Here is a 13,452-nt window from a genome sequence, read left to right as displayed (position 1 = left end):
CAACTTTCCTGAATCCCAACTTTGACATCTTCTGAACCGTCATTTATTGTGCCCTGTATGTTATCTAAAAGAAATTGCTCAAAATAGTTTGTCATGAGAGGGTGGTCAAATCAATAGAGATAGAGAAAGTTCTAATTTCCATTTATGGTTGATTTGGTAAGGATAAAATAAAATTACTTTTTGAGGAAAAAATTACTTTTTGAGGAAAAAAATAGAGTGGTCAATTAAAAGAGTGGTCAAAGTGATAGGGTTTTTATGGTAAAGCTGGGCTGTAAGATTCCTCATGTGCTATTTATAGCAATTATGCAATCTGTGTAAACAGTGCAATGAAAGTGTTACATGATTCCTTATAATGCTTTTGATGACCTTGAACTTCTTAAGTTTCAAACATTTGTCTCTTCAGTGTGCTTTCTCTGAGTACGTAGTCTCAACTTATTCAACAGCTTACAATGTTAATTTTAAAGTTAAAATACTGATAAAGATAACCAGCTTAAGATTCTTTATAACCTGACAGATATGCTGTTTTTTCATCACGTAAATCTTGATATGCAAGTCATGTTTACTTTAATTAGAATATAATTAAGTCTCGTTTAATAGCTTCTATAGACTAATATAGTCTATAGAAGCTATTGGGATGGGTATCCGTCCGGCGTCCACCGTCAGTCTGTCTGTATGTATGTATGTATGTATGTATGTATGTATGTATGTATGTATGTATGTATATATGTATGAATGTATGTATGTATATATGTGTGTCCGTTTGTGAGGCGTCCTTCCACTCAAATATCTTGAGAACTGCAATACTTACTGATTTGATATTTGTTGTGTGGATAAAATATATGATTTTTAGAAACTGGTTTTTTTAGCTCACATTTGGTTATACCAATGTGAGTTTATCGTATAGGCTGAAGTCGATGGCGTCTGTATGTATGTGTGTATGTATGTATGTACGTACAGTATGTACGTACAGTATGTCCGTCAACATCAAAAACACACAAACCGCTGCACATTTCAGCTTGGTATTTGGTGTGTGGATGCATCCTGGGCTATAGATGGGATTTTGTTCAAATGAAGTCTGCATTGCCAAATTTATGCAAATGAGCTTACAAAATGTGAAAATGGTTAAGAATTAATAACTCAAGAACCGCTTTTTTGATTGCTTTGAAAATTTGTGTGCAAGTACCTTAGGTTAACCTAATACAGTTTTATGAATATTGTGAAGATATCCTTACTTTTGTATTTTTGCTGAATTTTTTTGTGATTTTCCTCATTTTCAGTAAAAATTCTTCTTCTCTGAAACTACCAGCCCAATGGCTCTCAAATTTGGGTTGTCTCTTTGCAAGGGTGTTACTCTTCTAATTTGTTGAAATTATGACAAAATTGGGAAAATTACTATTTTGGAGCAATTTTGTCAGTTTTGGTCAAAAAATCTTAAACAGTATTTCCTTTTTAAAACCCCTGGACAGACAGCTTTCATATTTGGTACACAGACGTACAGAGATGACAATAGTAAGATATGTGGAAATTGTCCTGAGAAATATAAAAATTTGTATTTTTAAAACAATATTGTCATTTTTCGTCAAGAAAACTTTATCTCAACATTACTTGTTTGATAGCTTTGTAATTTGGTATAGAGTCCCAAAAGATGTTATTAGATAAATTTTCTGCTCAAAGTGTTGGGAAACCCCAAAATTTGTATATTTTAGGTAATTTTCTCAGTTTGTGACCTTAAATGACCTACACCAACCCAGGATATAATGTGAGACAATTTTGAAGGCTGTGAACATAATTTTGTCATATTTGGTATCAATTTGTTGGAAAATTTGATCCAGAAAAAAAAAGCTAATGTAATTTTTTTTCCTTTTGGACCAATTTTTGTAACTTTTCTATATAAGACATACAAGAACTGATGAGAAATTTGGATCCAGGATAATTCCAGATGTTGTAATCACCGCCCACAGTGGAAGGCATTTCACCATCTGTAACTAACTTAAGTGCTGTTTACATTAGAATGATAACACTCATGGCATTAATTAAAAAATCTCCAAGGTTGTAAATATACTGTCATTTGGTCTTATGTAATACCGAGGGGTGGAACATTTGATATTCAGGAGGGGGTAGGGTCTAGAAGATTGATGATGTAGCATTACTTTTTTACCAGATCCCTTGTGCATTTTTTGCCCACTCCCACCTTTTCTTTTTATCAAGCCTTCTCTGTTTTTTGTTGTTGACATTTGCTTATGTATTTAGGATCTGCTTCTCCCATTGCTATAGAAGTTGATACGCATTTTTCTAGAGATGACCTCCAGTACCTAAGTTGCAGACCTTATTTGCTTTTGTCATTCTTGTTTTTTCCTGGTTTAAATATTTCTCGAATGGACCAATTCAAACCGAATGTGAGCACATAGTGTCCTTGACAGTATTTTTAATTTTTTGAGATTGTTGAAAATATGTAAATTAGCAACAAAAAGGCGTTTTTGGTAAAAAATCTCTTTCATAACCACCGGTCAGATAGCTTTGTTATTTGGTATACAGGTCCCTAGGGATAACCCAACGTAGATTTGTTAAAATTGTGATGAAATATGCAAATGTGTATTTTTACAGATTTGTTTTTTTTACATTTTTGGTCAGGCCATCCTGAAATGAGCTATCAAAGATATCCACCTTCTTCATCAATACATGTGTCACAAAAGGTTATTTTTTACATAACACAGCAGAGCTCTGTCAACTGTTGAGTCGCTTGTTTTTTCAAAATCGCTGGTCAAACAGCTTTAATATTTGGTTTACAAGTCCCTAGAATGACCTTAGTGAGATAATTTCATACAGTCAGGAAATACTTAATTTTGTATCCATGTCTATAGTAGCTTCAGGGACTTTGGCCCTATGTTTAATCCTTATGCCTGTGTAAAATGGATGCAAGGGTTAAACAGTAATACAGTAATTGGGCATTAATATATATGCATGCAGTGTAATAAAACAGATTGTTGCCAAACTGAAAGCTCGCAGACACATGAATGAACAGTGTTTCTGTTCATTTTGTCAACAAACCACTACTGTACATTCTACTTTCTGTATCGATATTCAAAATATTTCAGAAGGAAAGATTGTGATTTCCTGTATTAGCAATTACTTCGTGGCATCGGGCCAGGCCATTCAATAATGATCTTCTCATGGACATCCACAGTGAACAACGCATGGTCAACTCGATATCGATAATGCAATGAGTTTAGCTGGGCAGTTTTGGAGCAACAACATATAATCAATCGATCTTTTCTCCAAATGTTTGCACTATAAAACATTGATTGGGCAAAAAGTTGCTACATTTTATGATAGTAGACGAAAAGAATTGAAGCATAAAGAACGGCACAAAAACGCGACTTAATAGGAGTATTGTATGTACATTACGAAGGGCACTTTTGACCTTCTTTCCATTGTGAGATGAGCTGCAAGGGTCGTGTATTCGACACGTCTTGGATGTGTCTCGCATGCGTCTTGAACGCGTCTAAATGCCATCAAAAACCAGCCGAGTCTGAACGCAAGTTTTGCTGTGTACTGTACATTTCATGTACTATACAAAAAGAGTACAAAGAAATGTAAGAAATGCTTCCAGGTACCAAACTTAGCCTAGATCACTATGGTGAAAACTTGTGACCGTGATCGTAAACTCAGAGAGCAGGGCAAAAGCAAAACTTGACAAAAGGTCTGTTCGGCAACCAACTTGGGGTCATTAACACCTCGTCACTTACCGCAATACCGCACGTTCTTTTGTTGTACTTGTCGCAACTGCTGCGGCAACTATTGTTCACTTACCACATTTACCGCAAACGAGGACAAAGAAAATCAACAGCTAACAAAAGAGGTGTTACCGCGAAGTTACCGCACCAGCAGTTACGGCAACAGCGCGGCAAAAGCTACAAGTTATGTGATTCTGGTACTGTAGGTCCAATCTTATGATAAAAAGGTAATTTCTTGGTGCTTTCCAATTTAACAGCAGTTACCTTGACTGTCAGTTTCAAATTTAATTTTATTAACAGTCATGGCAAAGGAAAATTGTCAACAGTAGTGTAAGCAAATCCCTTTCAAATCATCACATTTTAGAGCTGCAATTTTTGCATGATAACTTAACACCCAAAGCAACAATTCAAAAGGTAGAACTATTAAAATTGTCCATTTGGACTATTTCAAACTGCTTTAACTTCTACAAGAAATGATGTGATTCTGAATGATTTTAATATTTCTGCAGATTCCACCAGTTTAATGATGTAATAGTGAACATGACCACACATTTCTTGATGATATCAAAATATCAAATGAAAATGTTCCTGGGCTAAAATGTTATCATAATCATTAAAACAATGATTACTCTTCAAAACATTGGGGAATTGAATGAACAATATCATTGTGTCTTGATTTACAGGATTTGGGCCCGACCCCTTTTGTCTCAAGGAATTACTTATGCTTAAGATGCTATGGAGCCTGCTTGATAACAACTATGGCACAACACCACAGTACTTGTATTTGTATCTTCACTGCCACTTTGCTACCAAATGCTTTCTTCTGCAAGGAAAATTTTTATTTGTGTGGTTAACAAAATTTTCGTCATGACTTAAAGACTGTATAAATTTGCCGCATGAGGAGCTTGTAGTTTATTTGTATGATAAGTTGTCATACTGTGAACACTGAGTGAATGCTGCAGAACTATTCTGTATCTGTTGTAATATACACTTCACATTGCTACCATATTTTAAGAATTGCTACCTAATTATTTCTGGTGGCAAAAGTTTACAACCAGAAATGAAAAAGTATTTCAATCCCTTCAATGTCATAAAAAACATAGATAATTAATGTAATAAAAACTGAAGAAATATTTCTTTAATGTAAAAACTATTATGAACAAAATACAAAACATCTTGATTTATAAAATTAGGAACTCCTGAATGCCAAGAAAGCTGTTGGTACACTTGAGATCATAAACTGCCTAAAAGTTGTTCAAAGTGGCTACAAGATTTTTGATTTGGCTGATGAGTTGGATAATTATTTTGACTTGGGGAACCCTGCAGTTTATGCACATACCACGTGGTAGCAGTAAACTAAATGATACTGAAAGTTTCACATGGGCACAATTTGACACAACGCCAGTGGCCTTTTATATACTTACCCTTAATACACCCAACTGACTTGCCTGTTTAACACAAAATATAGTAGCAAGTCATGATGACACACAATGACACTGTATGGTGTTGTTTTATTGAAATACATTACATATCCCCCAAAAATTTAATTTGTCCCCCATCAAGACCTACTAAGTGTCACTGTGTCCCCATGCCAGCAAAAGCTGGCCAAAACACTGAGCATGTTACACAAGATATTATTTTTGATACAGAGAATAAAGACACAAAAATAAATAGGTAAGTTACAGCTACTGTTTCTGTACAATACAATGGTTTCAACCGGGCTTGAACCCACAACGCACGGCACCCATTCGCCTAGCGCAGAGGCCAACAGACAAAACCGCTCGGCTAAATCCCCAATCTCAAAAAAGATTGGTTCAATAACTGAGCTAAAGATGTTACAATTCTGACTGTGCCCTCTCCACTCGCCATAGAGTTCGTGGAGCACTCACGCTAGTACACATACATCTCATCATACATCTCACACAAACTTTATTGAAGCGAAGCAATGAATACAACGCTTAAACTGGGCGGAAGACAGCCTCGGGGACAATTCTGTCCACCAGCAGAACTATCAACCCAGGATAGAGAATACGATGATTTCAACCAGGCTCGAACCCACAACGCACGGCACCCATTCACCTAGCGCAGAGGCCGACAGACAAAACCGCTCAATGACATGAATAAAACCATACACATTTCACTCCTAAAATCATTTGAAATTCAGGGCAAGTGAATTTTTCTGTTGGACAAGTGAATTTCAGAATTCACTTGCCCTATGGCAAGTGAGTTTTAAAAAAATTTTCGAGCTCTGCAGGTATGCAAAATCGTTGATAGTGGCCCACGCCTTGCTGTTAGCCCCTGTTCCTTTTACATGAGTTTTACCTCTTCTTCATTTTCTTGTTCTTTCTGTTCTTCTTTTTCTTCTTCTACCATTTCTTTGTCCACTTGGGACTAGAAAACCACTGTAAGTTTCTGAAACTTGGTGCAGGAATTATAAATCATGGGCCCCTTGAATTGTTTGCTTGCATGCTGGTCACGTGACCTGCCCATCAGATTTACATTCTCAAAAACCTCAAAATGGCTTCTTCTCAAGAACTACTGGACCAATCAAGTAGAAATTTAGCCTGTATCTTGCACATCCTGTGACCTAAAGAGTTTGTGCATAAAATTGCCAGCAATCTCATGACTTTGGCCACCATTTTGTTTTTAGCTACTATAGACTAGTCTATAGAAACTATTGGGATGGGTATCTGCCCAGCGTCAGTCTGTATGTATGTATGTATGTATAGTATTGTCAACATCAAAAACTCGTGAACCACTGCACTATTCAGCTTGGTATTTAGTGTGTTGAAGTATCCTAGGCTATAGATGGGATTTTGTTCAAATGAAGTTTGCATTGCCAAAATTATGCAAATGAGCTTTAAAAATGTGAAAATGGTCAAATATTCATAACTCAGGAAGCGCTGTTTTGATTGCTTTGAAAATTAGTGGGCAAATACCTCAGGTGAACCTTATACAGTTGTATGTATATTGTGAAGATATCTTGAATTTTGTATTTTTACTGAATTTTTTGGCCATTTTTCTCATTTTAAGTAAACATTCTTCTCTGAAACAGCTGGCCCAATTGCTCTCAAATTTGGGTTGGATATTTGCAAGGGTGTTACCCTTCAAATTTGTCGAAATTTTGACAAAATAGGCAAAATTATGGTTTTCGGTAGATTTTTGTCATTTTTAGTCAAAAAAATTCTAAAAATCTTTTCCTTTAAAAGTGTTGGACAGACAGCTTTTATATTTGGTGTACAGATAGATGCCCAGGGATGACAATAGTTGGATTATGTGGAAATTGTCCAGAAATATGCAAATTTGTATTTTTAAGACAATTTTGTCATTTTTGGTTAAGAAAACATTTTTTTAAAACAATTTTGTTATTTTTGGTTAAGAAAACATATTTTTAAAACAATTTTGTCATTTTTGGTAAAGAAAACTTATTCTCAAAGAGTATGTGTCTGATAGCTTTGTAAATTGGTATAAAAGTTCTGAAGGATGTTATCTTCTACTCAAAGTGTTGGGAAACCCGAAATTTGTATAATTTAGGTAATTTTCTCACTCTGTGATCTTAAATGACCTATACCGTCCCAGGATATGTTGTGAGACAGTGGTTAAAGGCAGGAGCACCTATAAATACCCTCCATCTCGCTTGGCATTCATAATCCAACATGAGTAGCACATGGAAGCAGCGTCAACGAATGCTCCCGAAAATATGGATCCTTCAAGAATCATGGTGAAAATTAAAGCACTGTTCCAACATATTACGTTTTGTGAATACTTGTGACATCACCTTGTTGGCAAAATTCTCTCATTATTTCCATTTCAAGTTGGTTTTCGATACCAAAACTGCTTCGATGCTGTGTTTGAAGCGTCCAAAAAACAACAGATGAAAGCATTCAAACAGCTGCCAATCATGAGTGGACGCGCGAAGGTGCAAACGATCAAACATTTGTTGTGTACATGGGATCGATTACGATGTCAACAATGAATAAACAATTCTTACTACTAAGCAAAATACTCGACCTGTCCAATGGTTACTTAACATTAGATTAGAAAGGTTTTTGACGAATCTGAGGTTCTTTCTCAGTTTTTGTTTTTGCTTAACCTTCCGCTTGTTTTTCATGGGATTTGTGTAGTTTTTTTGACACATCTGGTTTTTTGCTTTCTTTGTTTGGGAAGCTTTTTTCGTTTGTTAATTTTCTGTTCGTGTTCATGTCATGTGTGTGCGGTGCCAGACACATGGTTTAGTGCAATGGTAGCTCTCTTTTTTGAGGATGTGGTGACCTTCATAAAGACCATTTGGTTTTATATCCTGAGAGAAAAAAGATTATTTTCTTGCCTTTGAAAGCTAGCTTATCTGGCTTTTTTTGCAGATTCCATTTCTTTTATTAAAAAGCTCCTTTCCTTTCGTTTTTCGCCTGGTTTGGCCAATTGGTCAATACTTTCACTATACCTCATTGATAATGATAAGAGGAATGACGTAACAACTAAACTTATCTACGCAACAACCGTAAGAGCATCCTAATCAAACAATGTTTGATAAGAAAGCGGAAAATGAGGCAATCAAACACTGGTAACAATGTTTCCAGCAAAACCTATCACAGGGTATAAAAGGAATATAAACATAAAAGACATCCTCTTTCAAACAAAAGTCAGACACCATGGCAGTTTAAATGAACGATCTTAGCAAAAAACTACGCAACAGTCAGACCACAACATAACGATTGATTCTAGCATCTCTCTTTGCTGATCAAATGCTACCATCAAACTAAACATGCGGGGATACAAACCATTGATGCGACTGATTGAAGGGACCCCTTTTGGTACTGAAACTCCAATCACGCAAGTATAAAATTGTTTTTCCGGAGACAAATCACATGACAAGGGTCGAAACACTATGGATTCATTGGTGTCTTACCATGTTTGTTGTTGTCATGAAACCACATTGATCTACTCTCCATACCATATCGCTAGGAAAGGTAGAAACAATGTGTGAAGTTGCCTTCATTTCCTGTTTTAATACTGTATCTGCTTTCCAAGGGAAGGGAAGCAAATCTGCAAGGTACACATGGAATGTCTTTGAGGATATCTCTGACACCGTTAGAACACTCACACAACAACCGGCATCAGCCATTGATGAGGGTCTTGCAGTTTTAGAAAAGTTTCTTGAATATATGTATGATAGATCAAGTACAGCTTTAAATAATGATGCAAGATTGACCTATTTGCAAGCTGCAACAATCGTAAAATTTAATTTCTCCATTGCTGTTGAAGGTGACGCTTGGTTCGTCTATTGTATAGCTCCACCTCATATAGCTGAAATGTGGTTGTAAATGTGCCGGTAGTTGTGGGTGTTATCGCAGTGGTCTGATTTGCACAGTACTTTGAAATTGTTCTTGCTAAAACTAAAATCACATTAATGTTGACAAAATAAAGTTTTAGTATTTGGTCTGAAAAAGTATACATTTGTTTTGAAGTTGTCTATGGTTCGGTTCCATGAGTGCTAGTTGTATGTTTTCCATTTAGAGATAAAGAGAATTACAAAATATACCTTGAAGACCTGTAAGAACAGTCTCAGGTATATAAAAAATACAATTTGACACTAAATTCACTTAAATCGGTAATGGTGTGCGCATTTTATACCTTACGTGTAAAACAAGGTATATGGATTTACTTAGAAGCCACACTGGAAAAACGGCAGTCACCTTACATGAACAAAATAACAAAATATTCCTTTCTTTAGTAGCTTCAGGGACATTGGCCCTGTGTTTTTGAAAACTTCCTATTTAATCTGCAAGAACAGTCTTGGGCACATAAAGAACATAAAGATTCACACAAAAACCACTTAAACGGTAATAAATTGAGCTGCTTTATGCCATAAGTATAGTATATAGATTTGCTTGGAAGCCTGCGGTTGCCATGCAGCTGCCATCTTGGATGACAATGTAGATTATCAATGTAGATTATCACCTATGGCGATTAGGATGGTAGCCTACATTGGTTTTATGTTTTCACCACTATGGGACTCATTCTCAGCCATTAGACCCAATCTGTATCGCAGTATTTTTAATCACAGACGTAATTAATAAACAGCACTCTATCCTCTCTGAGAACTTGTAATTAAAGTACCCATTAACAAATGAGGACTGTGTCATCAACGGTGACTTGTTTTTTCTAAACCGCTGGTCAGACAGCTCTATTATTTGGTATACAGGTCCCTTAGGATGACCTTAGTGAAATTATTTCATACAGTCAGGAAATACTTAATTTTGCATCCATGTCTTTAGTAGCTTCAGGGACATTGGCCCTATGTTTTTGAAAACTTCCTATTTAAGGGGGCGCTGCACCTTACACAGCGTATTTTGCTCAAAAATTACTTTTTTGCAAATATTCATTCAACTTTAATTAATTTGTTAACCAAAGATTAAAATATTGGTTGAGTTCACTTTTTAGCTTGTCAAGCAGTCGTAAGTTGTGTGATAAAGAAGTGTTAATTTATGCAAATGGATGCAAATCACCCGATTTCCTGGCTTCTTTTTCCTCCCAATTTCAAAATTTCTAAAGAATTTAAAACCACTCTGGCTGGGTCAAATTTTCTGAAATTTTCACATTATGTTCTTGAAATGCTATATTACAAAATGACTATTTTGTTTGGTGATTGAGTTCTTTCATTTTGAATAAGAGGCATTTTAATTTTGCTGATCATGATTTTAATCACTTTTTTGAGTGTCAGTTTTTCAACCTTTGCCATTTTAGAATGAGGATAGATAATGCAAAATAAAATAGTTGTTTTTTTCTACATATACTCTTCTTTCAGGTGAAATATTACATTTTAGAGAAGAGCGTCGTTTTTGACTTAATTTTTATCATTAATCCCAAAATGAGGTTTTTTACCCCAAATATACACCCACTTCATCCTTTGAGTAAACTACTACTACCATACTAAACTTTAGAGTCTCTGCTTTTTGAAAATATATGGTATGAGTGGGTTTCCTTGTCATCTTTGATGAGAAATATTGCTTCAAAAAAACTGTGTTGGCAACATGCAGCTCCACCTTAATCTACAAATATCTATTTCCAGAACCAGCAGGCCATTTGAGCTCATTTAGCGTTTGTTGCCATATTGCTATTTGCAAGAAACATACGATCATCATGAAAAGTATTCAAAATCTTCTAGAGAACCAACTTGCCACTTGATGTATCTTTGAAATATTTTCCAGACTAATATGATGTACAAGTGGATAGAACCAAAAATATGCCGTAGTGATGTTCAAGGTGCAGCTCAACTACCACCATCAGGTGCAATGCAAGACTGTCCACCATGTAACCCAGGAATGAGTTTTTATAACAATTCCCATTGTGAATTCTGCCCAGAAAATCAATATTCCAATGGTGATGAAGGTCAGTTATCAAGAAATGAGTCTATTAAATACTGCTTATCTCCCAGTGCTTTTATTGTGAACATATGGCTTTAATAACTGTAAATTATGAGTCCACACTGTGTGTGAAATAATTCCATGCAATGATCCATGTCTAATTTTAGATTTTGCGTAAACTTCACACAAGGATACTGAATGATATGATATTATCATCCAGATTATGGCAAAACCACCAATAGTTCAAGTAAAATGAAATATAAGTGGTGTTTATATGTCATGCTTTATTGAGATAGAGCTTTATTTTCAGCAGGAAAGTGCATACATGTTGCAATATAAGGTTATTTGCAAAATACCGGTATTTATGTCTGAGTACATAATGAAGAAGAGGTATTGTCCAAGACTTGTAGTGTCGAGGACAATACCAAGGCATACGATGTGTGACAACATAAGTCCTGGTATTTTGTGAATAACCATATTATTATACACCTTTTTATTTCAATTTTACTAGAACCAGGTCAAATTAAGGTGTTTTTAGGATGCCTGGTGTGCACTGCACTGAGTGATAGCAAGCAGACCAGACCCGAGTCCACTAAGGGCACAGAACAAAATTTCAACCTGCACAGTGTAGTGCACACAGTAGATATTGTAGGTCAACAGCATAATGTCACTCAAATTCACAGGTTTTGGAATGTCTATTAATTATTCACTACATGAAGTACTGATTGTTTCAAAGTATATTGTTTTGTAATATGAAATATTTTCTTGTTTTGCCTATCAAAGGTATTGGACTCTACATCCTCTGAAACCAAAACTTACTGTACAACAAAACTCTATAGGTTACAGACGCAGGTTAATAATAATTTAGCAATAAAGCATCCTGACGACGGTATACCACGAGATTTTGACCAGTTCATGACATATATGCATGAGCGATAGTAAGTGCATATATGAAGTGAACTGATCACATTTAAATATACCATAGTTCTTTTCTTGTCTTGACCAATCAGATCGCTGCATTTACGCCGTCAATATACTGGTATGATATAACAAGTTATACCACTGACTGATCACTCTATGTCATTTGTCATGTGTATTGATTTTAGAATGTAAACCATGCCCAGCATCCACTGCTCCGGTGTACGGTATGGAATTGAAATGGTGGCATTCAATGCCTTCAAATATGGATACTTCTTGCCTTAGCATGACAGGTAAATTTTCTTCTATTTTAGTAGAGAGTCTGATTATGTTACATTTCCAACGAAGAAATATTCTTGTTAGCTCCATTGTCAGGACACGGAGCTTCACAAATGGGTGATTACCCTTCATGCTCTGGTGTACGTTCCCTGTTGTCAAGTTACAACCACTAACTCTTTGCATATGAAGATTCTTTGTGAAATTGCCAGCCAAATTATCTTATAATGAAAAAACACTTTATGATGCAATGTTATAAAGCTTATTATGGATATCAATTTGAGATATATGTTTAAATTTGCATGAATTTGCATATATTTCAGACAGCAATATCGCCACAAGACCACAGGCAATTTTATGTGCAAACCTTGTGCGTCACAGGATGAGCAAGATACATTTCCATCTCCCCTATAAATGTGATTGATAATTTGTCATTCTTAATGGTTTGTCTGTGTTGCAGACTATGGATGTGCATCAGAAGAAGGCTGGCAGCTAGGAAGTGATAACATCCACTCAGGGTTAGGTCATTCAGATGAAGCCTACCTGATTCTGACTTTACATACTGATGGTTTCCGCAGTTCTTCAGGAGTATTTAATGGCAAGCCTGGTGAAGTTGGCCAGGTTTCTTTTATCTTTGAAATGAAGTGTAGCGGTGACTGTGGGTTCTACTTCATGGAGGAAGATAGCAGATCATCAGATGTAATTGAAAGTTGGGAGGGTTCAACTGATAAACAACAGTACAGGTAGAATATACATATTTAATAACTGATATTAGGCATATCTATCTATCTATCTATCTATATATATATATATATATATATATATATATATATATATATATATATATATATATATATATATATATATATATATATATATATATTTTAACACAAATTACTTCACGTACAAAGTAATAATATCTATTAAGTTTCATACATCCTACAATCTTCAGACAGAAGATCTTCTGTCTGAAGATTGCAGGATGCATAAAACTAAACAGATATTATTACTTTGTACTTGAAGTAATTTGTGTTATTATTTATTACGCTCTGCTCTCTGCATTGAACACTGTCATTTCCCACGAGGATATCTTCATACTTATATATATATATAATTATATATATATATATATATATATATATATATATATATATATATAT

At 35.2% G+C, this 13,452-nt stretch overlaps 1 protein-coding gene across 4 annotated transcripts in view; it reads left to right on the top strand.

Annotated features, from left to right (window-relative positions):
• LOC139127975 (endosome/lysosome-associated apoptosis and autophagy regulator family member 2-like) overlaps window positions 1–13,452 on the top strand; it is a 236,864-nt gene that overhangs the window by 119,146 nt on the left and 104,266 nt on the right. For all 4 annotated transcript variants that reach the window (XM_070693825.1, XM_070693826.1, XM_070693823.1 and 1 more), the window contains exons 9-11: window positions 10,943–11,123; window positions 12,205–12,309; window positions 12,753–13,035. In XM_070693825.1, the coding sequence (XP_070549926.1) occupies window positions 10,943–11,123; window positions 12,205–12,309; window positions 12,753–13,035 (569 nt within the window). The remainder of the gene's footprint in view (window positions 1–10,942; window positions 11,124–12,204; window positions 12,310–12,752; window positions 13,036–13,452) is intronic.

The sequence above is a fragment of the Ptychodera flava genome, unplaced genomic scaffold (assembly GCF_041260155.1).
Source record: "Ptychodera flava strain L36383 unplaced genomic scaffold, AS_Pfla_20210202 Scaffold_40__1_contigs__length_1388640_pilon, whole genome shotgun sequence".
Classification (NCBI taxonomy): Eukaryota; Metazoa; Hemichordata; class Enteropneusta; family Ptychoderidae; genus Ptychodera; species Ptychodera flava.
Note: the sequence above shows the minus strand (reverse complement) of the source record. Positions and strands in the feature narration are given on the sequence as shown.